Genomic DNA, 25048 nt, shown 5'->3' with positions numbered 1-25048 from the left:
TAGCCAACAGGAACAATCCTAGAGTAACAGATGATGGAAGTACCAGGAGTTGCTAAAATTGTATGATTATAATTAGGCTCATGTATTTAAATGAAAACATGAATATTGGAGAAAAAAGATGTAAAAAAGATCCAAGTGGAACTTCTGAAAATGAAAAATACATTATGTGAAATGACAGATATGCTGGGTGGGATATCAGCAGAGTAGACACTGCAGAGAGACAACAGTGGATTTAGGGATATAGCAGTACAAACTACGCGCAGAGAGAACAAAAACTGGAAAAAGTGTACCAGTGTACCAGTGACCTGTGGGATACTATTAGGTGGTTAGCGTGTGTATTGAGTTGTAGGAGAAAAGAAAGAGGAGAACCGAAAAAAATTTTTTAAGAAATAATGGTTGTAAATGTTTCAAATTCGAGAAATGCTGTCAACCAGATTCAAAAAGCTCAGTGAGTTTAAAGTGGGATGAACACAGAAGAAACGCCATCACTGGAAGGTCACTGATTAAATCTCATGTTCATCTATAGTTTTTATCTTTGTTGCCTGTCTTAAAAACAACTTTGTTCTTATAGTGGTTTTTTCCCTTCTAATTTTACATCTCTGGTGTTATATTTTGGAAACATTCTCCTTTCTCTCATTTACCAAATCAGTTTCTTCCATGTTTGCTTAAGATCTCTCTCTTTTTTTTTTGAGACCGAGTCTCACTCGCCCAGGCTGGAGTGCAGTGGTGCGATCTCAGTTCACTGCAACCTCCACCTCCCAGGTTCAAGCGATTCTCCTGCGTCAGCCTCCCGAGTAGCTGGAATTACAGGTGTTCGCTACCACACCCGGCTAATTTTTGTATTTTTCTAGTAGAGACAGAGTTTTGCCATGTTGGCCAGGCTGGTCTCGAACTCCTGACGTCAAGTGATCCACCCGCCTTGGCCTCCCATAGTGTTGGGATTACAGGCGTGAGCTATCTGGCCCAGTCTCTTTCTTTCAAAAGGCTTTTTTATTCTGTTTGGTCATAACTTTAATTATGAGCCATTGAAGGAGTTTTCCAGTTATTCTTATTAACTGTTACTAGATAAAATGTTAATTTATGTTAACCTTTTTTTCTTTTTTGAAATTTTTAAAACTCAAATTTGTCTGAATAAGGAACCATTTTTGTAGGGCATATGGAGGCCAGTATCACTCCAAACATGAAACAACAGTGTGTCATGAAAGATGGAAAATTATTTCGTTCAGTGAATCTTTTGACACGTACATGATTTTGTAAAACCGTCCGTTTGGAATAAATCCTGTGTGTGTGGGCGTGTGGGGATGTCTCTGTCCCTGGCTAGTACCACAGGAACTTTGCAGCTTGGCCTTGGCATTGAATGAGTTATGCATCTGCCACCTGCATCCTTTAGGTGTTGAATACATGTCACTGTGAGGTATTTCTAAAAGAGAACCTTGCTAAATGTGTGATAAATAGTAGGTCAATGCTTCTTACCCTTTTTTGGATCATAGACTGCATTTGAGAACCTGACGAAAACTATGGACTGTTTGTTTTGTTTTGTTTTGTTTTGTTTTGAGACAGAGTCTCGCTCTGTCACCCAGGCTGGAGTGCAGTGTCTCCCTGCCCGCACACATGCATTTTTCTAAGTAAACAGTCCTGGGCTGGGTGCGATGGCTCACGCCTGTAATCCCAGCACTTTGGAAGGCTGAGGTGGGCGGGCACAAGGTTAGGAGTTTGAGACCATCCTGACCAACATGGTGAAACCCTGTTTCTACTGAAAATACAAATATTAGCTGGGCGTGGTGGTGCATGCCTGTGGTCCCAGCTACTCAGGAAACTGAGGCAGGAGAATTACTTGAACCCAGGAGGTGGAGGCTGCAGTGAGCTGAGATCACACCACTGCACTCCAGCCTGGGTGACAGAGCGAGACTCTGTCTCAAAAAAAAAAAAAAAAAGAAAAATGCAGACATGCACATAATGAAAATTTACATCCAAGTTCAGGGAATTCTTAGTTTTCATGGTTGAAATATAAAGTAATAACAGCTTTGATGCCATAGCTATTTTTTAAATATTCCCTGTGTTTTGTACATGTTGCATTTAATGATACACTGTGAGACATTTCTTTTCTAAAACTATATGTGGTATTTATATTGGGAATACACAGGGCCTTTAAGCCCCACATTTCCAGTAAATTCCACATTGACCTTATGTGTTCAACCACAATTACCAATTATGTCCTCCTTAGTGAAGAAAGCTTTCAAGTTAAAAATAGTTTTATTTTTTCTTCTAAAATTTTTTAGACTCATTCACATTTTTTCTGAGTTTACATAGCTTTTAATTAAGAAAGTTATAGTTTTCATGAGACAAACCTGTGTGTATCTTTGATTTCATCTTTGATGTTGGGTCATGTTTTATTCCCTCTTAGATAGTAACTTGCCGTTTGTAAGGATTTTATAATTCCAAAAAGCATTGTTCCTCTCAAGTGAACAATTCTTTTCCTGCTGTTAGCTACCAGCAGGTCACTTGGGTCTTGATTGCTGGAGTATAGACAGAAGCTATTGGGGATAAGACATAACGTAGTCTGTTCCTGCTCCTGCCTGCTGCTTCTGGGACTCGGATTCACTCTGTGCCTGCCCTGCCCGCCCTGGGTCATCATGAGCTCCTTTCACTCTCAGATGAACCCTTGAGCCCTGCTCTCTCCTGCCTCAGATCCTCTGCACGTGCTGTTCCTTCTGTCTTAGCGGCCCCCACTTTCTGCCTCCTTTTTCTGGGCAATTTCTTCAGAACTTTTAAGTGTTGGTTGACATGCTCCTCCTTCAGAGAAGCTTTCTTTGTTACCGTCTTCCCAGGTCTCCAGGTTAGGTCCTATCTGCTGGTGGACTTCGTCCCAGCACTTTGTTCCCTGTAATCTTCCTTCGTAGCATAGTTCATAAGTGTCCTTGAAATACACTTGTATGTAATTCTGTGCTAACTCTCTAGTTCTCTGTAGATTGAAAGCTCTATGAGGGCAGGAACAGTAATGTGTTTTTTCCTCTATTCTTAGCACACCTCTTGTCTGATGGGGTCATTGTTGAAATAAAGACATGACAGTGATTTCCCTTGAGGAGCTATTAGTGTTATTTGACACACAGTGTAGTACGAAACAGATAATGTGTATTTTCAACTGTAAGTAAGTCAATCATATTATTAAAGACCCAAGAAAACAAAAGTGAATAAAAGAAAATGGTGTACATTTGACACATTGGTATATCTTCTTTGTCTCATCTGTTACAGAATCCTGTTCTCAATGAAAAAAAAAAAAAGAGTTGTTGTTAATTCAAAATTACCATTCTGTAGTTTAAAAAGCACATTTTCTATTTCAGCACACACACACCTACACACACCCTGGCTCATGTGAAAGGAACAGAGACTTAAGCCTGATCTGATGAGGTTCTGTTAGAACATTGACCTTCCTGGAAGGCAGGGTGTAATCCCTGCATTTGGTACGGAAGATAAATAGCTATCTGAAAGAGACGATTTCAGTTAGACCTTTTATTTGACATATACAGATAAATAAACCAGGCAGAATCCCCACTTTTTTTTTCATTTAACTTGTAGCCAAGCTAGGTCTCCCTGGAACTGAATTTAGATGCAGTATCTTATCCAGAGTAATACCTTTATTTATTGCTGAGAAAATTGAGATCTAGGATGGCTAAAAAGCTTCACCAAAGATGTGAGTCCTAGAGTGGACCAGAAAACTGGCTCTCTGAACTGCCAGTCCATACTTTCTCCTGGTCTCTCTCTCGTGCTATGCTCTCTCTCCACCTGGAGGGACTTTGTCCCACAGGAGAAGTGATCCTTATCAGAGTGAGCTACAAGTGAATGGTCTACTGAAGATGGGAGGGCCTTGGGCTTTGGAGTTAGATCAGGACTCCAGTTCTGGCCCAGACACTTGCAAGATGAGCCATGCTTTTCCCTACTCTGGGGCCTAGGAATTATGCTAGTACCTGTAGGAGTCCTTGGGTACCTAGTATGTAACAGAGCGCCTCTCATCATCAATAGGAATTAACCTCCTGTGCAAAGGATCCTTCCCTAAAATGGTTCTATAAGGTTCTGGTAAAGATGAAATGAGACTGTGTATGATATCGAGCATAGTGCTTACCAAGCATGGTGAGTACTCAGTGCCTAATGATAGCAATTATACTGTTAGAGTGAAAATTCTTCATAACTTAGTGAGTAACAAATTATAGAGCTGATTCAAAACATAAACAAGTATAAATGTTTTATTCCTATTTAATGTTATTTTATTGTTTTTTGACCATTGTCTTAATTTTGAATCTTCATTCATCTGTCTCTTGCAGCTTTTTATCAAAAGGTAGCACTGGAGTTGAACTAGTACAGCGTTTTTTAATCTTCCACCATCTGTGTAACACCTTACAATTTTTGCTGTATCCTTGTACTACCTATTATATTATTTTCCTTTTTTTAAAAATTTATTCTCTTTTTAGGAAGTCTATTTTAGAAGGAAACTTTATCATGATAGTAAATATGGAAAACCTAAATTTTGCCCTAAATAGAAAATAGTTGTAACAATAAATGACTTTAAGCACATTATACATGTGCCTCCAGAAGTCTTTTAAATACCACATTATGAAAAACATTGCATATGGTCTTCCATCATGCTGACCTAGAGCCATTAATCAGTATTTTTAGGTTATGCTTCTTCACTCAGCCTCCTGGAGGAGGAATGATAAGTTCTCCATAAGAATGGAAGAGCAGAATTTGCCGTTAAAGTAGGAACAAAAGACATTATTTATGGCAGTTGGTCAGACTCTGTTTATGGCACTGGTCCATGGATGAGTTGCTCCTGTAATGATTGTTACAATAAATATTTCCAAGCCCTGTTTCAGACTTCCTGGTCAGAATTTCTTGTGGAAGATACTGAAATCTGTATTTTTAACAAGAAGGTCAAAAATTCTGATGCACATACCAGTTTTGGCAGTCACTGTTTTAAATGGCATTTTTTCAGCCTATCATTTTGAAACTGTTTACAACCACAATTATCAGTGTATCTATAAAGAATTGCTTAATTTTATAATTTTACATTTTTCAGTTTAGTTTTGGCTCTTAGTCTTTTATACCTACCTGTACAGTAACATCACGATTTTTCAGCAGTCATGAAACTGTTCCATGTAATGTAATTAGTCTTAAATAAACTTTTAATTTTAGAATAGCTTAATTTAAATTTTCTTTCTTTTTTTTTTTTTTTTTAAGAGACAGAGTCTCACTGAGTTGCCCAGACTGGAGTACACTGGTACAATCATGGCTCACTGCAGCCTCGGAATTTTGGGTTCAAGCGATCCTCTTGCCTCACCCTCCTGAGTAGCCGGGACTACAAGTGTGGACCCCCAAACCTGGCTTATTCTTTTGTTTTTTTGCAGAGATGTGTGTCTCACGATATTGTCCAGGCTGGTGTCAAACTCCTGGCTTCCAGTGATCCTCCCGCCTCCGCCTCCCAGAGTGTTAGGATTACAGATGTGAGCCGCCACACCCAGCCCCTAGAGTAGTTTTAGATTTAGAGACAGTTGCAAAGATAGTACATAGAATTCCCCTATACCATATGCCCAGTTTCCCCCTTTATTAAATTTTATAGAACTTTATACATTTGTCACGACTAATGAACCAATATCGACACTTTATTGTTAACTAAACTCAGAACTTTATTCAGATTTCATTTGTTTTCCCCAGATGTTCTTTTTCTGTTCCCAGATCCCATCCAGGGACCACATTAGTGTGTCTCCTTAGCCTCTTCTTGGCTGGTAACAGTTTCTCACACTTTGTTTTTGATGACTTTGACAGTTTTGAGAAGTAATGATTAGGTATTCTGTAGAAAGTCCCGCAACTTGGGTTTGTCAGGTGATTTTGTCTTAGTTTGAGGTTATGGGTTTTTAGGAGGAATATCACAGAGATGAAGTGACTTTGTCATCATATCAGAGGCACGTGCTGTCAACATGGCTTACCACTGATAGGTTAACCTTGACCGCCTGTTTGTTGTCAGGTTACTCCATTATAACGTTACTTTTTTTCCCACCTTTCTGTCACCAAAAATGTAGCGCACACTTAAGGAGTAGAGAGTTCAACTCCACCTCCTTGAGGGGAAGTATGTAAATTATTTGGATTTTTATTTTCTATACAGGAGATATGTATGTATGTATGTACCTGTCTGTCAGACTATCTGTCTGCCTGCCTGCCTATCTATCCATCCATTCATCCACCCACTCAGTAGTTGTCAGTATGGGCTCATGGTTGTAATCCAGTGTTACCTCATTTATTTTGTTGCTCAAAGTGTCCCAGCTTCAGCCAAATGAGAGCTCTTTGAGTTGGCTCCTGTGTCTCTGTAACATACCTGGTGGTTCTGTTTTTGAATATTCCTCACTTGCTGGTGATGCAGGATGCTCAGGCTTATACTGCACCTTCCTTGCCCTAGTCCCACAATCAGCCATTTCTCCAAAATTCTCTTTATTGGAGAATGGTATTGGAAACCAAGATCTAGTCCCTGGATAAACGAGCTCTTTCTGTGCTGTGAAAGCAAAGATGAGAGATTTTTGTGCCCAGATTGTCCTAGTTTGCCTTCCCCTCTCTAGTTTCCATTTTCCTTCTCCGAATACTTTGGGAGAATACGTCATATGCTCGTATTTCCTTGTTTTATCCTCCCAGCAGTTGGAACAAATGTTTTGAGCGTGTGATGTGTGTCTTAGGTCATATTTACAGTTAACTAATTTTGTAATGCAAATTTTAAGAAAAAGTAACTTCAGCTAAGGAGATCCAGGCAGCTCATCTGTCCCCTACAGAGATGGTTCTTCAGTTGCTTGATTTCTAAGAATGCCAATGATATAAAATGTTTTTTCCACACGTAAATTTAATTTAGAATAAGGAGATTTTTAAAAATGTTCTTATTTGCAAGAAAAGAGAGTGGATAGAAGATTGTAATTCATTCTTGAATGAATTAACCTTTAATTAAAGTTTTAAACATTTTTCTTGTTTCTCCGTAAACTCTTTTATGTTTTGTCTTTGGCATAAGCCCCTTTGTTTTTCCTCCCAGCTTTTGACAGTTTTTTATCTTCCAAATTTTCCTGTCTTAACCCTATGGTTCTCTTTAGTTAAGCCTAAAACAACTGTGTGAATGAATCACAATGTTTATTTTTTGTTGCTTTCCTTTGAATATTTTTTGGTTGGCATTTCATGGTAGAATGTACCCACGGTGATACTGACGTGTCATAATTCTTTCCTTGTTTCAGGGACATGCTCCCACCTGTGTTCCCTGCTGCACTGTTTTGCAGTCAGGCCCAGTCTAAGAAGGAAGGCTTTTCTTTTTTCTTTTTTTTTTTTTTTTTTTGAGATGGAGCCTTGCTCTGTCGCCCAGGCTGGAGTGCAGTGGCCTGATCTCACTGCAAGCTCCACCTCCTGGGTTCCCGCCATTCTCCTACCTCAGCCTCCTGAGTAGCCGGGACTACAGGTGCCCGCCACCACGCCCAGCTAATTTTTTGTATTTTTAGTAGAGACAGGGTTTCTCTGTGTTGGCCAGGATGGTCTCGAACTCTTGACCTTGTGATCCGCCCGCCTGAGCCTCCCAAAGTGCTGGGATTACAGGCGTGAGCCACCGCGCCCGGCCCTATTCATTTCTTATATAAAACTTACCAACTAATGGTCACAGCATCATGAATACTGATAGCTAATAGGCTGCTCTAGAATATAGAATGTGATACAGGCAGTGATTTTCTGTCCCCACCAATTGAGCTGTATACTTAACAAGAGTTTCTGGTTTGTTCCTAAATCTATTTAGATCTGTACTTTTTAATTGTGATTGTATAACTCAGTAGACTGTTATACAAATCTATGAAATGTGAGTGTGAAAGAGAATTGTAGCTTCTATATAAACTAACTTGGAATGCTTTGCAAAGTGTCAGTATAGGTGAGTAACATGCAAAACAATTGCCATCAAATTAGGTGTAAGAGAGAACTGTGAACGCTTAGGAAAAAAAATGATGAACATCCAGAAAAATCACTCTACAAAAGTATTTAAATTTTTGTTGTATTTTAGAGAAATAGAGTGGAGATTGTAGATGCTGCATTGTGCAACATCTGATAAGCCACAAAGTTGACTCAGAACTTCCATCAGTGGACCCGCACTGAAAGACAAGGCTGTAGCCCTCATCAAAGTGGTGGTCGATTAAAACCCATTCATGGGTTGAAGCAAAAATAAAATGTAAGGTTTGTGTGTGTGGCAGTTATGTATTACAGTTTAACAAACCATACCAATGTTTAATGGCTTAAAATAAAAACCATCTATTAGCTGTCATGGTATTGAGTGGTTTTTCTGCTGCTTATGGTGTTGGCTGCAGAGCAGGGACAAATGGAGATCCAAAATAGCCTCACTCTCAAGGCTAGCAAGTTAAGTTAGTGCTGGCTGTCAGCTGGGAGCTCTGCTGGTTTGAGCTAGCTAGCTTCTCCTTCATGCACTTCTCCACCTAAGTTGGGCTCCTTACCTGGTGGCTAGCTTTCCCAGGAGTACACAGGTGGCCTTCTTAAGGTTTAGGCCCAGGAGGGGTCCAGTGTCATTTTTGCTACATTGCATGGGTTAAAGCAGTCACAAAGTCATTCCACATTCAGGAGCGGATATGCAAGTTTGTGACCATGAGGAGGCCAGTTTCGTCAAGGACCACCAAAGTAACAGCTGCCACAGTATATTGTTTTTTTGTCTGCATGTTTCAGTTTTAGTGTTTTTCGTGTATGTATGTTTAATTAACTGTCCAGCCACAAGTTCCAGTAGCATTGGATAAAACCTCTAAATTAAAGTGTTTGCAAGAAAACAATAATTTGGTTAAAACTTGTATTCTTACTAGTAAGTGTGGGGGCATAGGGATTTCAGCCCATGTTAATCTGATTCCAAAACATTGCCTACATCATACCCCTTTGCTGTCATTTTGGTTAGTAGAGAGTCATCTTTGCACCCAGGGTTACAGAATCACTTAAACAACATTATTGTCAAAAATCAACAATCTTTCATTTTTGTAGCCTTTAAAAAATGTATTTTAAAAATAGTGAAATGTTATGTATTTAAAGGGATTTGGATAATGATTAAATCCAAAATGTAAAAGATAAACTTATTTAACTTGATGTGTTTGTTCAATCAGCAAGTAGTTTTGAGCACATAATCTGCACCAGCAACTGTTCTAGACACCGGAGAAGCAGTGGTAAGGATGACAAGCTCCTGCTCTTCAGTAATTGTTGGGGAGATAGTTTCTTACTCATTTCCATAGGAAATGTGTGTGTGTGTGTGTGTGTTTTAATCTACGTTTGTTTTAAAAAGATGAATTTTCATTAAAAAACAAGTCTAAATGTCTACCTTTAAAAATAACCAAGATTAGTTAGGTTTGTAAAGACTCGATGCTCTGAATCAGTGCAAAAGTTAAGATAGTACATGTTGGATAAGCTCAAGGTTTGACCGTTCACCTGGAGGTGAGCTGATAAATGTTCAACTGTAGGTTGATGATAAAGATAACTAACTTATTGATAAATTGACTCGTGTAATAGGGATAACTTATGAATAAATTGGCTTTTTTAATATGAACCAAAAATACAACCTCAAACTGAGCTTAGCTCCCTTTGATTAATACTGCAGGCCAAGCAAGCTATACAAATTGTTTAAAGAAAAAAGAAACCTAGAAAATCTATCCCTTCTGCCTATATCCCTCCTCTCTTTCCCCCAATAGCAGAAATCTCCCTAATACTTATTACCTAATAGAGAATAGGTGGAAGTGGAGGTAGATGAGAGAACTTCACACAGATGAATATTATACTTCACAAGTGGATAAAATATCCTTTTATTTCGAAGGATGTCGCTAAATGAAGTGTTTTGGTTTTTGTTTTTTTTTTTTTTCGGCCGGGGTGGTGTTGGGGGGCAGGGATGGCTTTTGCAGAACCACAGATGTTTTCAGACTCATCTAATCCGACTTCATCATTTTACAGATAGCTATTTCAGGCACCATTGTGGTTTACCTAATATGTCAGAGTAGAACTATTTAACCCCAAGTAACTTGAATTTTTGTTTTGTTTTCTTTTCACACATTTTTCCTTTAAAACCTACACCGAACTCCCTTGGGTTGAGTTCGCGACATACTTTGCCTAGACCAGATTGTAGTGTAATAATAGTACTTAGCAGGGTTTTATGGTAAAAGAGTGAAATGTTGTTTTACGTGACTGTCAGAAATTTAGTACCAGAAAGACATTTCACGTTTGTATGTTATTAAACACAAGTAAGACAAATGTTTCAGGGCAGCTGACGTAGGCCTTGTACTACTTTCCTCATCCCAAATCATTGGTGTCCATGTAAACATTCTGAAGTGGTCAGCTGACCACATTAGCTCATCTCACATGAACGATTACAAAATGAGGTTTTGGATGCTTACGGTTAGTTCATTGAAATGATGCAAGTTCTTTTGAACTTACCACTAGTATTTTTCTAGATTTTGTGTATAAGTGTTTTTTTGTTTGTTTGTTTTAAAGAAAAAAGAATAAAAGTTTGCTTGATTTCTTTCCCTCTTGTTATATGTTACTTCTAAGCTAAGGCTCCCAGACTAAGTTTTCTCTGGCTGCTTTTAATATTTTTCTCTTCATCATTGGTTTTCAGCAATTTGGTTATGATGTACATTACAACAGACTGGGAGTTTTCTTTATAGTTCTTTTGCTCAGAGTTCGTTGGATCTGTGAGCTTATGGTTTTCTCCAGATTTGAAAAATGTTCAGTCCTTCCTCAGAGATGTTTTTCTGTGCCTTCCTTCTCTAGTTTTGAACTCCAATAACACATGGTTAAACTGCTTGATATTGTCACACAGGGCACTGGTACCCTGTTTTTTTATTTCTCCCAATCTTTTTCTGATTCATTTTCTTTTTTTTTTTTTTTGAGACGGAGTCTCACGCTGTTGCCCAGGCTGGAGTGCAGTGGCGCCATCTCGGCTCACTGCAAGCTCCGCCTCCTGGGTTCACGCCATTCTCCTGCCTCAGCCTCCTGAGTAGCTAGGACTACAGGCGCCCGCCACCGCGCCCGGCTAATTTTTTGTATTTTTAGTAGAGACGGGGTTTTACTGTGGTCTCGATCTCCTGACCTTGTGATCCGCCCGCCTCGGCCTCCCAAAGTGCTGGGATTACAGGCTTGAGCCACCGCGCCCGGCCTCTGATTCATTTTCCATAGTTTCTGTTGCTGTATCTTCAAGTTCACTGATGTTTTTCTGCTGTGTCTGATCTGCTGTTAAACCCACAGAGTATATTTCAGATATATTTTTCATCTTTATAATGTCCACTTGAGTCATTTCTGGTCTGTTTCTTTAGGTTTTTCTCCTGGTTTGGATCATATATTTTTTTCTTTGGTATTTTTGCTTATTTGTTTGTTTGTTTGAGACAGCGTCTTGCTTTGTCACCCAGACTGGAGTGCAGTGGCACCAACTCAAGTGATCCTCTCGCTTCTGTCTCCTTGAGTAGCTGGGACCACAGGTGCATGCCACCACACCTGCTTAGTTGTTTGTTTGTTTTTTTTGTTTTTTGTTTTTTGTTTTGTGGAGATGTGTTTTTGCCATGTTGCCCAGGCTGGTCTCGAACTTCTGAGCACAAGCAATTTGCCCACCTCAGCCTCCCCAGGTGCTGGGATTACAGACATGAGCCATTGCACTTGGCTGGTAATTTTTTGATAGGATGGAAAACATTTGTGAATTTTATGTATTAGGTGCTAGACTCTTTAAAAGAAAGTTTCTTTAAATACTGTTGGATTTTGTTCTGACACGTAGGTGTTACTAAGTTGCTTGGATGGAATGTAAACGAGCATCTTTTCCAACAAGTGAGAATACCATGTTGACCACATTAAGTAAATCCTAAGAAAGTATTAAATTCATTTTAATTATGAATTATAAGTATAGTGGCTGGTAGTACCATATGACATTTTCCTAACTCGTTTTCTGTGATGCTTAATGAGTAAGAAAGGATAAAATATACTGTGTTTTGTCTTATTTTAATATTTTGTTTATGACAGTATTCATCTTCATTTAAGTGTGATTTTTAAATATTTACTGTTAGAATAATTAGATAGTTTAGAAATACTTTGAAGTCAGTAGTTGTTCATTGTGTCTATGTGAATGTATAAGGATAAGACAGATGACTTTTGGTTTTGTAATAAATGCAGATCAGAAAACAAGGGATTGTTAGCTTCTGTAGAATTATTACAAGGATTTATTCTTGTACTTTTATTTGAGAGTACAGCCACATTAATTTTTCCACATGTAGAGAAACAGTTTGTCCACAGTTGGAAGATAGTACAACACAAATACTCTTCTGGGTCCCCAGTGTTAAGTCTTCATAAAAGTTAGCCTTTTTATTATACATACTTTCTTAGACCCTCTTTATCTGCTAAAGCACAGAACTCAATGTAGATCCCACAAAGGTACTTATTTATTTATTTTTTAAAAATCAGCTGTGCTTGTCATTTTAGATCATGACTCTCCTCAGGTTGAGGGGCTTGACATTTGGGCCACTGGGGTTTGATATTGTCAGTCCCTCTTCACAGAAATTCTCCTCCACTTTCACTCTGCGTTGCATTAATTCATCATCCACACGGTACCGCCAGACACTGGCAAAACAGACCATTTTATATTTTTCATAGCCCTTTATTTCCGTTACTTTAATTTTTTTTAAAGAAACCTTTACAACTGAATTTCCTGAAATAGTTAGAATGTAGACCTTTAAAATTCCAAATTATTAGTTTTAATAGTCTTAGAAAGATTCAGTAATGGATGCTTCACCCATCCAGGACGGCTGAGATGTGGCCTTAGCTTCTGAGTTCACATTCCTCCTCACCACAAAGGATGTGTTTTGAAAGAGATTTTGTTTGCTTTTTCGTATCTGACTTCATTTTTTAATTATCCTGGTATTCCCTGCTGTCTGGCTTTGATGTATTTAACTGACTAAACATTTGTGCTGTAGTTTCCTGGCAGTTACCATTCTTATGTGCATTATTATGAAAAGCACTGAATGTTTGAGAGCACTATGTTGGACACTCCTGGAGATTCAAAAGTAATAAAATACAGTATTTTCTTGGCGTTTCCTTTAAGTATATTAGTGTGGAAATTAAATGAAAACAGAAACCTTATAATATTGAGTTTGAAAGAATTCAAAAGATGTTTAAAATGTTAGAAGCGCTTCCAGGCCTATACCATGCTGAACTCCTAGGTGAGCTTCTCTCTTAAGGTGAAGCAGATGAGCAAGAACTCAGGTTCTCTCAGTGAGCACAGTGACCTCCAAGGCCTGTAATATGAGTGGTGTCAAGCATTTAGTGAACACTTACTATATTCTGACTCTTTGGTTAAGTATTCATTATTGGGTTTAATCCTCATAGGAATAAGTATAAGTCTAAGTATTTATTATCCTTATTTTGTAAATGTACACGGTAGAGATAAAATTTGTCCACGGTCCGCCCAGCTAATAGGCAGTACAGCTAGGATTTAAACGTGGGTCTACTACACCACCAAGCCTATGCTGCTTACCATTCCAAACTGTTATTAACCACTGCAACACATGGAAAATAAATAAATGATTTTGGTGCTTATAGCCATGTTCTTTAATCAGTCAAATCAACTATTACACAGTGAGTATAGAAGAAGTGGGTGTAAGAAATTTCAAGTTAATCTGTAAGTTTACACTTCGTTGTGTGATGTTATGAGACTTATAAATGTAGTTTAAGGAAATAGGCAGGTGCATTTAAAACGTATTTCTAAATTTGCACATGGTTTAAAGTTAGCTTTCAGGACATTTAACTTGTATGTCTTGCATGTACACACATGTTTAGAAGCACGTGTGTATTATCATGAAGTATTTAGAGTGGTCTTTAAAAATGCGGTTATTAAAAAATCAGCTTTTTGCCGGGCACGGTGGTTCACGCCTGTAATCCCAGCACTTTGGGAGGCCGAGGCGGGCGGATCACAAGGTCAGGAGATCGAGACCACAGTGAAACCCCGTTTCTACTAAAAATACAAAAAATTAGCCGGGCGCGGTGGCGGGCGCCTGTAGTCCCAGCTACTCAGGAGGCTGAGGCAGGAGAATGGCGTGAACCCGGGAGGCGGAGCTTGCAGTGAGCCGAGATTGCGCCACTGCACTCCAGCCTGGGTGACAGAGCAAGACTCTGTCTCAAAAAAAAAAAAAAAAAAAAAAAAAAAAATCAGCTTTTGACCCATTAGGGGTCTTTTATAGATTTCAGTTCTGTAAATTTTTATAATTCTGCAACATTTTTATTTTTCAAAAGGTAATTTCTTTTCTGCAGTTTTGTCGATCTAATTCAGTCATAATGGACCATACATTGTAGAGTGGCTTTTCTGTTTCGCTCATGAATTTGAAATAACTTTGATTGTATATCAAGATACAAATTGCCAGGAAGAAATGGATTATATACTGAATATGATTTGGAGTTATGTTTATAAAATATAAAGCGTATTTTATAAATGTTCAGAATGAGGTAGACTGTGATGGTGCATATTTGGAAAGAATTTCATGATTGATTCCTTCTGGTTCACTTTTTAAGAATTGTATTGGCTCTCAATTTGTATCATTAAATCTTATTTTGTTAGCTTTGTAGAAATAGAACTTTGTCAAAATTGTGATGATTTGAGAAGTTGGCTAGGGATAGAGAATTGGCAGGCAGTGTTTTTAGAGAACAAATTAATGAGAAATTGCATTTTGAAGGTGAAAAGAAACATTTTTCTTTTTCCTCTTTTACAGCATCCTTCTCCCCTGCACCTTGCTTGAGCTCTGCACTGTGGTTTTTTTTTCTTCCCAATTTTTTATTGTGTTAAAATACACATAAGATAAAATTTAATGTTTTAATCATTTTCAAGTGGTTCAGTGGTATTAAATACATACGTAATGTCTGTGCTGTAATTTTTATCAGAGAACTTAGAAAATGGACCTGCCATACTTTCTCAGTACTTCCTGCTTTGCTGTGTGGATCATAGCAAAGTGCTCCTATACATTCTGTTTTCTGTGTGTTTCGAAGAGAGAAAGAGGCGAGGCACTGAAGTTCAGAGCAGGACTGAACTTGCCCACTCATCAATTAAACTGTCAGTAGCTAGCACATAAGTACATTTTTAGTTCTGTCTGATTTGTATCTTCTCGTCCTTCGCTGTTTTTTCCTTAAGGCGTAAGTTTTTAGTTCTATATTTCTTTTGTGTTAGAAAGAGCTCTATAAACAAGAGAAACAAAGCATAACAGCCCCACCCATGTGGTACTCCTTGTTCATGGTAAGAGCAGTAGCAGTCACAATCGTTACTCTCTTCAAGCGAAAGAATAGTTCTCCTTTTGAGTTTTTGCAGGTAAAAATAGAGGAGAAGTACGGTGCTGAAGAGATGTTTACGTACAAAAGTTTCACAAAGAATTATTTTAAAAATTATACGTAAATTTGAATTCACTTACTGTGTTACTGAATGTTTTCCCTATGCACTGTCTTTCATAGGCAAGAGGGCACATTGGGAGATGCAGCTTGCAAGAGTCCTGAGTCTGATCCAGAGGACTTCTCCGATGAAACAAATACAGAGAATCTGTATGGCAACTCTCCCCCCAGCACACCTCGACAGATTAAACGCATGTCAACCAAACACCAGAGGAATAATGTGGGGAGGCCAGCCAGTCGGTCTAATTTGAAAGGTGAGTCTTGTACTTTAAAAAAGATGTACAAGAGGGCATGGCATTTGATTGATTCTTTCTACAATAAGGTTAGCAATTTCTTTTATTTTTAATTTGATTTTCATGCTCCTGGTAAGTTCCATTTTTTTTATTTTTGAATTATTACTGTTAGTGTTAATAAAAGAGACACATAGTTTTCCAGAGATAGAAAGGTTTGTCCTGAGGATGGTTAAAGCCAGCATTGCGCGAGGCATTTGAAGATGTGAAAGAGGGCAAATGTTTCCCAGTGTGCTAATCCAAGATGGCTACGGGTTCCATGGGATAGATGGCCTTCTGTTCTTTCAGCCTCTTAGGCTGAAGTTTCTAGATTCTCTCTGCCCGGAAGTGGTATATTGGGGATTTGAGGAGAGACAGAGCCAGGCTGTCTTCCCCTGGATTCCCTCTGCTCTCTGCTGGTGCCCCGGGGTGCTGCCTTTAGGGTATAGGGCTCTCTTTTTCGCACTAAGCACAATGACTAGATGGTACCCCTCACCTAACAACCATGACAGAACCTGCTTTCTACTTTTCTCTTTCTTTAGGATCATAAAGTCCACATATTGCTCTACTAGAAGCGGAGAGTTTCGTGCTTTTTTTTTCCCCCCAGCCTCCTTTTAGTGGGATGTAACTATTCTTTTTTTGTGGTAGATGAATTGAATGATATTGCACTGTATCCTCCTTGTGCCCTACGTGATGGCCTGGAACCTTGTGGTTTTAGAATTTACCTGTTAATCTTAGCAAACCAGTTGTCCTAAAACAAATGCCATATATTCCTGGAATTTATTCAGCTATTACTGCATGACATGTGGATTTTAGTCTTCCTCTTGCCAGAGAAATTTCTCACTGTTGACCTCACACTCATTTCTACCTCTCCCTTTCTATAGTCTGTGTTCGTTCTTCCTCTTTGTTCTGCTTCCTCTTTCTGTAGATTTCTTCCATATATTGAGCTTTGATGGCTGTTAGTGGCATCTTCACTTTGCATCCCCATCAGAGCCCTTCCTCAAGAGAGAAGGAGGGCAAGAGAATTGGGTTTTGTTGTGTTGATTTGCTTGAGTGAGATCCTATCCAAGGGAAGTTCCCAAGCAGGAAAGAGTCTTTCCCACAAATGATTTTTCCACATAAGATACTTCTTATAAAACTTGATTTGCTGTAATTTTTTAACCTACCCCTTTGGAAACTTCCCATTGCAATTTGTCATCTTGAAAATCATTTCTTGTGCATTTTCTCAAAGAAATTTCTCAAATGGCTATAGAAGTTTCTTATATATGGTAGGAATCAGTGAAGTAGCATCTACTGAATCAACATTAGTTAATACATCTTTGCTTTGTGTTAGTAAAGTGAGAAGATGTCGGTAGTACACTTGCTTTTTCTTGTTGATTCATACTATTTTCGAACATGAGTTGAGAACACAATTTCCCCTTTTATACATTGAGAAACTGAGGCCCAGGGTTTCAGAGCAACTCTTTTTAAGTCCAGAAGGCTTGAGATAGTGTCAGGACTAATTTGTACCACTAGTTCTCATGGTACTCTATTTGGACTTCTTCCTAGTACAGGCAACAGCGGTTACGCTTATCTGAAGGCAATATTTGAGTTGACTTTTTGGTCTTTCACCAATCAGTGAGACAACCAGTCACTAGATGTTTGTTGAGGTTCTGCTGTCCTGCTGGGCTGTGAGAGAGATAAAGGGAAGGGAAAGGATTGGCCCTTTTTCTCCACAATTTTTAAAATTGTTTATTTTATGAAATTATAGAATTTTAGAGCTGGAAGGAGCCTCAGAGATTGCTTGCTCAAGTTCCTGCCATTTTTCAGATGAAGAAGCTAATGCTCACAGACCCTTTGATTTATAGCTATCTGATAGCAGACCCAGGACACCAAAATCCTTAATAACGTGTTCTTTTTCTTATCTGCAAAAGATAATGTGTTTGTTGCAGGAAATTCAGAAAATACAGACAAAAAAAAAATCACCCATTGAACCTGATACACAAAAGTAGCTTCGTTTACTGTTTGTAAAAGCTTGACTACAGACTCCATAGCTTTTTGCTATATATGTTTATGTTGTACTATCTTTATAATGGCTTCTTAAATTTAATGTTTTATGAACTTTTTATGTCACAGAATAACCTGTACTTTTAATTTAAATGTCTGCTATATCATTTGTAGCAGCGTCTTCACAGTTGTCATTAGCAATTACTGGGTGCTTACTGTGGGTTAAGCACTGTGCTTAGCACCTCAAAAGAATTATCTTTTGAATACTGTAATAACCCAGTAAAGTGTTGGTCTTATACAAGTTAAGTATCCCTAATCCACATGCTCCAAAGTCTGAGGCCTTTTGAATACAGACATGATGCTCCAAGGAAATGCTAATTGGAGCATTTTGGACTTCGGATTTTTGGATTTGTGGTGCTTACTCGGAAAGTATAATGCAAATATTCCAAAATCCAAAACACTTCTGGTCCCAAGCATTTCAGATAAAGGACTTTAAACCTGTGCTTATTTTATGGCTAAGGAAACTGGCTCAGAGCAGTTTTACGGCTTTTAATTTTAAATGTCTCAGCCACGTGTATATTAGAAAGTAGCTTCACGTGTATGCCAGCTGGTGAATTATTTCTTGCCAACATTCTTGTTTATGAATACCAAGACAAGGTGGAAGTGAGATGCCAGCAGTAGACAGGTGGGCCATTTTAATGTTTTAGTCTTGTGTTGTGATGGTTAATAGTCCTTGAGAATTTATTGTTCTCAGACTATTGCAGCACAGCATGGTGGACAAAAGCAGAAACTTGGTTACTCGATCGCCCAGACTCCAGTCCTGGTTCCACCACCTTCTGCATATGCAGCCTCCATATATCATTTTCTTTACCTGTAAAATCATCTGCCTTATAGTGTCATGAGGATTATGTATTCAGTATTAACTATCATCATTATTACTGTAAACTCAGGATTTCTTTTTTTTTTTCTGAGATGGAGTTTCACTCTTGTTGCCCAGGCTGGAGTGCAGTGGCGCGATCTTGTCTCACTGCAACCTCTGCCTCCCGGGTTCAAGCGATTCTCCTGCCTCAGCCTCCTGAGTAACTGGGACTAGAGGCATACGCCACCATGCCCGACTAATTTTGTATTTTTAGTGGAGACGATGTTTCACTATGTTGGCCAGGCCGGTCTTGAACTCCTGACCTCAGGTGATCTACCTGCCTCGGCCTCCCAAAGTGCTGGGATTACAGGCATGAGCCAGCGTGCCCGGCTGTAAACTCAGGATTTCTTCCCAACACTTACTACTTTTTTTCTTGACTTAAATCTTAAAGCAAAATTAAATAATTATATTGTTGACATATCCTTATTAAATGGTGTTCCCATTTTTAGGACCCTGAGTTTTAGATTAAATGATTGTCTGAAGTCATGTAGCTACTGTTCCTGTTTCTGTCCTGCCTGGACTACACATTTCCTCGTATGTCTTCCTAGTCCTTTGCTTTATCTCACTACGTATGCTGCTAGTACAGTTTTTTGTTATTGTTGCTGTTGCCTGTCTTTCCTTCCTTCCATCCTCTTCCTCTCTTTTCTTTCTTCTACCTTTCTCACTCTTTCTCTCCTCACTCCCTTTTTTCCTTTCCTCCTTCTTTCCTTCTCCTCCGTTCTTTCCATTGAATCAGCATTTGAGTGACTCCGTAGGCATGTGTTCTTTTGGAAGATGAATAAGACCTAGTTCCAGGTCAAGTAGGGAGTACCCAAATGACCAACAGTACAGACCCCTCTGGATGCACACAGGAGGCAGTGTTGAGAAGACCTGGGCTTGGGAAGACTTCTAGAACAAGTGATATTTGTGCTGTGACCTCAAGGCTGAGTCAGGAAGACCAGTATTTCAAACTAGCATGTGACTCATAATAGTATATTGGCCCCCTCAGTATTTTGAGGAGTTTTTTAGAATTAATTAGATTGGTCAGATTTATTTAAAAAGCTGTCCAAGGAAATGTGAACTGTTACGTTATTTCTTTCTCACTGCAACAGGCAAAGGCTGTCTGAGTCATACTATTAACTTTAGAACTGTGGTCAGAGTTGGACTCATCTTTTAAACAAACAGTCACCAATAACATTTGCATTTTTCACATTATCTATCGTTGTGTAACAAACCACCGCGAAACTTGGTAGCATGAAAGAGCAGTTATTTTATTGCTCATGATTCTGTGGTTCAGGTGTGTAGGCAAGGCACAGGTCATCCCTGTCCAGGATGTCTGGAAGCTTGGCTGGAATAGCTCAGTTGGCTGGAAACATCCTGGCTTGGCTGGGGCCCTAAGTCTGAGCCCTCATTTTTTTATCTGCATGGTGTCTGCTGGATCTCAAACGTCCACGATGGCTCCCTCACTCACGTGTGTCTATTACTTGGGCTGAGAGGGCAGGAACAGCTGAGGGCTGGCTGGCACGGGTTTCTTTCCATGTGACCTTCCACATGGCTAGCCTGGGATGGTCCCTGGGTAATTGGACTTCTTACATGGCAGCTGTCTTTCCTGAGAGCAAGTGTTTTGAGAGACCAAGGTGGAAATTGCAGGGCTTCGAGGCCTTAGCTTCCTCAGTTGTGTAGCATCACTTCTGTTGTGTTCTCTTAGTTCCATGAGGCTGGCCAAAATTCACTGTGGGAGGGGACTGCTCAAGGCAGCCATACCAGGTGGGGTTTGTTGATTACTTTGAGAAGTTAACTGCTACATGCATTCATTGTAAAGCTTTGGGGAATTAGAATTTGGTCAGTCATACTATCTTTGCGTCCCCTAGCCCCTAACCCACAAAAATGCAAAAAAAAAAAAAAAACATCAGGTGCATCCCTGAAGTAATATAAGGACCCAGAAAGGTAACTGAGGGGACGCTTTAGAGGAAGAGATACTAACCAGCAATACTGGCTTTTTAGCTATGGTAGCCATGCTCATGAACTGTTATACGGGTATGATTCTTGAAATGTTATTACCGCTGTAGGCTCAGTAGCTACTAATGTCATGTGTTTGTTTTTTATAATTGTAAATTCAGATGTTGAGAAAATTGGTAGCCCTAATCGTGGTGCATATGTGTAATTAGACAATTGACTCATTGAAATTATTTGATGGAATTATGATAGTGCTAATTTCCCGCAAATCATTATCAGTGACATGTTAGAATGGGAAGTTAGGAGAAATTAGAGATAAAACACTGGTACTAAGAAGAATGCCTGTATATTAATAAGCTCTTAGTTTTCTAAAGATAAGAGAGATGCACACCATAATACAGCATTATGGAATTTTACAAAGTTAGTTGAGTTAGAACATCCAGTATATAACTGCTCTTTTCTACTTAGTAATAGGTGGAGGCCATTGTTCTCTGTAAGCACATTGAAACTAAAGTGTTGTTTGGATCATTATAACCATGTTCCCTATAGTATGTTTCCATACTTTCAAACAAAAAATACTATTGTGGGGAGCATCTCTGTTCATTTATCTTTACTCATATATGGAGTATTTTTGTAGATAGTGGTGGAATTGCTGTATTGAATGGTAATATGTGTTTTAATTTGGTAGATATTGTGCATTCTTCAAAAGTACTATTCATTTTGATACTTCTACTAACAATGTATGAATATCTTGTTTCTTTGTATTTTCTATACTATTAATATAGAAAATTTTAAACTGCCAGTTTAGCTGTTTAAATTTGCCTGTTTCTCATTTTACATTTATCTTTACTAAGGAGAATATAGTTGGGGGTTTTGGTTGAATGCATGAGGCCAGTATGAAATTTACTGGAAATATGAGGCTACATATAAGTACAATATATAGACATTTATATGGTGTGTGTGCAACCTACACACACACAGATATATACAGCTTCAGAAATGTCTCACTTGAATCACAGTATTTAATTGAATGCAACTATTTACAAAATGTGAAGAATCAAAGAGAGTTCAAGTTATCAGAGCCCTATTCCTTTATATTGCAGTCATGAGGTTTGTGGTCCCCCAGAAACTGCAGATTTTATTATGTGCATGTGTGCATTTTTGTAAGTAGTCCATAGTTTTCATCAGATTCGCAAATGTAGTCTGTGACCCAAAAAAGGTTAAGAAGCATTGACCTAGATAACATTTACCACGAATTTAACAAAACTGCTCATCTTGACATGAGTTGCACTCAAAGGATAAAGTCGTCAGATGCATAGCAAATTCAAAATCAGTGCAAAGCCTACGCAAGGTCTCTTCCACACTAGCCAAGAACAGACTCCCCCAACTCCACATATGCTGGTTTTACAGAAAATGACTTTTTAAAGGTTCATACATGTCAACAAGTTTGTTCAGTAAGAGGATATTATCTTTGTGCAGATAGAGATAGAAGGGAGGCAGCAACTCCTGTGAGGGGCACCCACTTTCTCCCCATTGATCAAACACTGTTCTCCGTGCTGCTGGCCAGTGGGCTCTGCAGGTGCAGTTAACCTCCCTAACCTGTTGTGTTGAGCTAATGAAAGGGAGATTGTCTTCCTCGGGCTGACCTAATCAGAAGCCTGGGAGCCACCTGGAGGAGAAGCTGAAGCAGCCATGGCCAGAGCGTGAGTAGGAGAAGGCTGTGGGTAGAAGGCCGAGGTGGAGCAGAGCTAGAACTGCTGCCCTCGAAGGAGGGCATATAGCAGGAGGACCAGCCCTACCTCTAGCAGCTGCCCGAGGGACATATAGCTCTGGGATTCACTTTCTTAGGACCCAACCTGACTACCTGTCGGCAAGTCCGTGAATGCTGACCATGCTGATGCCTTCCCAGCACCTGTCTGTGGGTAACTATCTGTAACAGGAGCCGCTGGGGGCTGGAGTGCAGGCTACTGGCCTCTCTAGGCTCCGGTCATTCCTGGTCCCTCCCCTAACCCTGCTGAGGCCCAGGACCCTCAGCCCACAGGCATCTGTGAGGGAGCAAGGAAGTGAACCCCTGAGATATGGCCATTTGCAGGGCTGTTGCATGGAGGACGTGCCTCTAGGGGCCCAGCTGGTATGGGAACAAGGGTAGGGCCAGGAGCCTGTTGTGGGCTAAGGCTCCAGAGAGGACCATGGCCATTGCAGCAGCAGCTTTAGATCTGGTGACTTTCAGGAGCACAGGAAATCATCTTTCAGATGCCTCTGGGGCATGGCCCCCAGATGCACTTGGGCCTCAAGTGGGGCTGCCCTGTGCAGCCACTCCCACTACAGCTTGTACAGGGCTCTAAGCTCAGTGTCTTGTCTTGGACCTTTTAGACCAGTGTGGCTGTTACATGGAGAGCTGACCAGCAGAAACTGGTATCTCTACTTCAGGTGTGGACCACTTGTGATACCAGATGGACAGAAGGTGGACAGACCCCACCCACGGACAGGCAGATGCTCTCAGGGAGGGTAAAGGCCTTCAGTTATTGTTTTTTGTTGTTGTTGTTGTTAGAGATGGGATCTCACTATGTTGCCCAGACTGGCCTGAAACCTCTGGACTCAAGTGATCGTCCGGCCTCAGCTTCCAGAGTAGCTGACCCTCCTGGTGCGTGCCACCACCACAAGTTTCAGGCCTTCTTTTAAAGGGCTTTTATGTGATTAAGTCAGGCCCACTCAAGAAAATCTCCCTTTTGATTAAACAAAAATGAGCTGGCTAAGGGCTTTAATTATATCTACAGTCCCTTCTTAGCAGCAGGATGTTAGTGTATGTTTGAACAGGGGAGACAAGGTGCTGTGTACTACAGAATGACTGCTGCGTCTCATGGCCCAGCCTTCACCAAAAGCTGAAAATTCCTGTTTTATTGGGAAAACTTTCTTAATTTATATGACAGTTTTAAAAAAGGCATTTTATCTAAAGACTGTTTGAGTGTTGGGTAAGGATGATTAGCTCTGCATTACCTGGAAGTCTGCTCTCTGACTTCCCAATTGATGTAACCTACCAGGTAAACTAAAATGAACTCAGTAAATAGGCTTCATTTCGTACTGTGATGAGTATTAAATTTAACACCACAGGAGCTAGCTGTGGTGTTATTTGAGATTATACTTTTGGATAATGGTAGTCATTACCAATTTATAGCAATTAAGATTTTGATAAGTTTTGGACAATATTTAGTCAAATATAACTATTTCTTCTTAAGTTTGATTTAAGAGAAAGACCGTCAAACCATTTTTTTCCTTCAATGTTTGTTTTCTTTTTAATATAGCAGAAGGAAGTACATTCAGTTTATCTCATAGTTTAAGTAGGTTAAATAGGAATTTAAAAGACACCCAAGCCAAAGCCCTTTTCAGAATGTTGCTGGGTGATCATTATCAGCTTCATTTTGCATTTCTATTCTAGTACTGCCATAGCGGGATGGTCATCAGCCATAGCTGGATTACAGAGATAGAGCAAATATTTTGCAATTTATATGAGAATTTGTACACACACACAAACACACACGTGTCCCTGTTAGGAAATATCTCAAGGTGTATGTGTGTGTACATGCATGCGTGTGCCTATCTATGTGTGTGTAAATGTGTGTATCTGCTAACAGTAGTGAAATTAGAATGTTTGATTTTTAAAGAATATCATACTGATGTAAAATGGAGCTGGTAAAATGGTTACAAGTCAGATTCAGTCTGTATAGCTAGTGAAATGTTTATGTCAACCAGAGTGGATTTAAATCCATATTTCAGCTCTTTAGTCCAAACTTAGCCTGACTTTCAAGGTTCTGGTTTGTGTTTCCAGGCTTCCATATACAGACTCGGTGTTCAGCCACACGCTTTTCTTTGCTGCCTTTGTGTCTCTTCTTGCTCTTCTTTGCTGGCTTCAGATACGCTCTTGCATTCTTTGCTTCCCTTATTTAAGCTTCCATTCTTCAAGGCCCCAAATCAAGTACTTGCTTTTACTTTAAGCCTTTACAGACTAGTTAGCCCTACATAATCTTTTGTGGTACTCACTGTCTTAGCCTTTCCTTGGTCAGTTGGTACTGCCTTGCAAGCACCTTTGACAAGTCCAAGGATGGTGTGGTGGCACCAACATGGGCTAGGACCCCTCTTCTAACATTAACCATCTGTCTAAACATCTGTGTTCTGTGGTAATCTTCATCATCATATTGTTATGAACATTACGACAATGTCTGTAAGGCCCTTACCTGGAAAATAGAAGCTGGATAAAGCAATTTCTCCAAATGTGGAGCCATTGTAGCCATGTCAGAGACAGTGGAAGCAGGCCCAGGAATGTGCCCATTAGCAGAAACGCAGGTGATTCGGAACATACACTGAAATTTGAGAAGCTTGAATGAGATGATCTCAAGCCCCTTCAGGTTGCTGACTTGTCTGGTATTCTAGGTCATCATTGCTCTGAAGATCGTCTCATACTTAAAGATTATTCATCTGTTTACATCTCATTTGAGAGCTC

At 39.5% G+C, this 25048-nt stretch overlaps 1 protein-coding gene across 8 annotated transcripts in view; it reads left to right on the top strand.

The window, feature by feature from the left end:
* The window catches only part of MAP3K4 (mitogen-activated protein kinase kinase kinase 4), a 126705-nt gene that overhangs the window by 26701 nt on the left and 74956 nt on the right, over window positions 1–25048 (top strand). For all 8 annotated transcript variants that reach the window (XR_013416143.1, XR_013416141.1, XR_013416142.1 and 5 more), the window contains exon 2: window positions 15505–15695. Coding sequence is in view for 4 of the 8 variants with exons in the window: in XM_015137644.3 (XP_014993130.3) it covers window positions 15505–15695 (191 nt within the window). In the remaining 4 variants the exon portion in view is untranslated. The remainder of the gene's footprint in view (window positions 1–15504; window positions 15696–25048) is intronic.

Source organism: Macaca mulatta, chromosome 4, assembly GCF_049350105.2.
Source record: "Macaca mulatta isolate MMU2019108-1 chromosome 4, T2T-MMU8v2.0, whole genome shotgun sequence".
NCBI lineage: Eukaryota > Metazoa > Chordata > Mammalia > Primates > Cercopithecidae > Macaca > Macaca mulatta.
The sequence above is the reverse complement of the archived record's forward strand: the minus strand, read 5'-3'. Positions and strand labels throughout refer to the sequence as shown.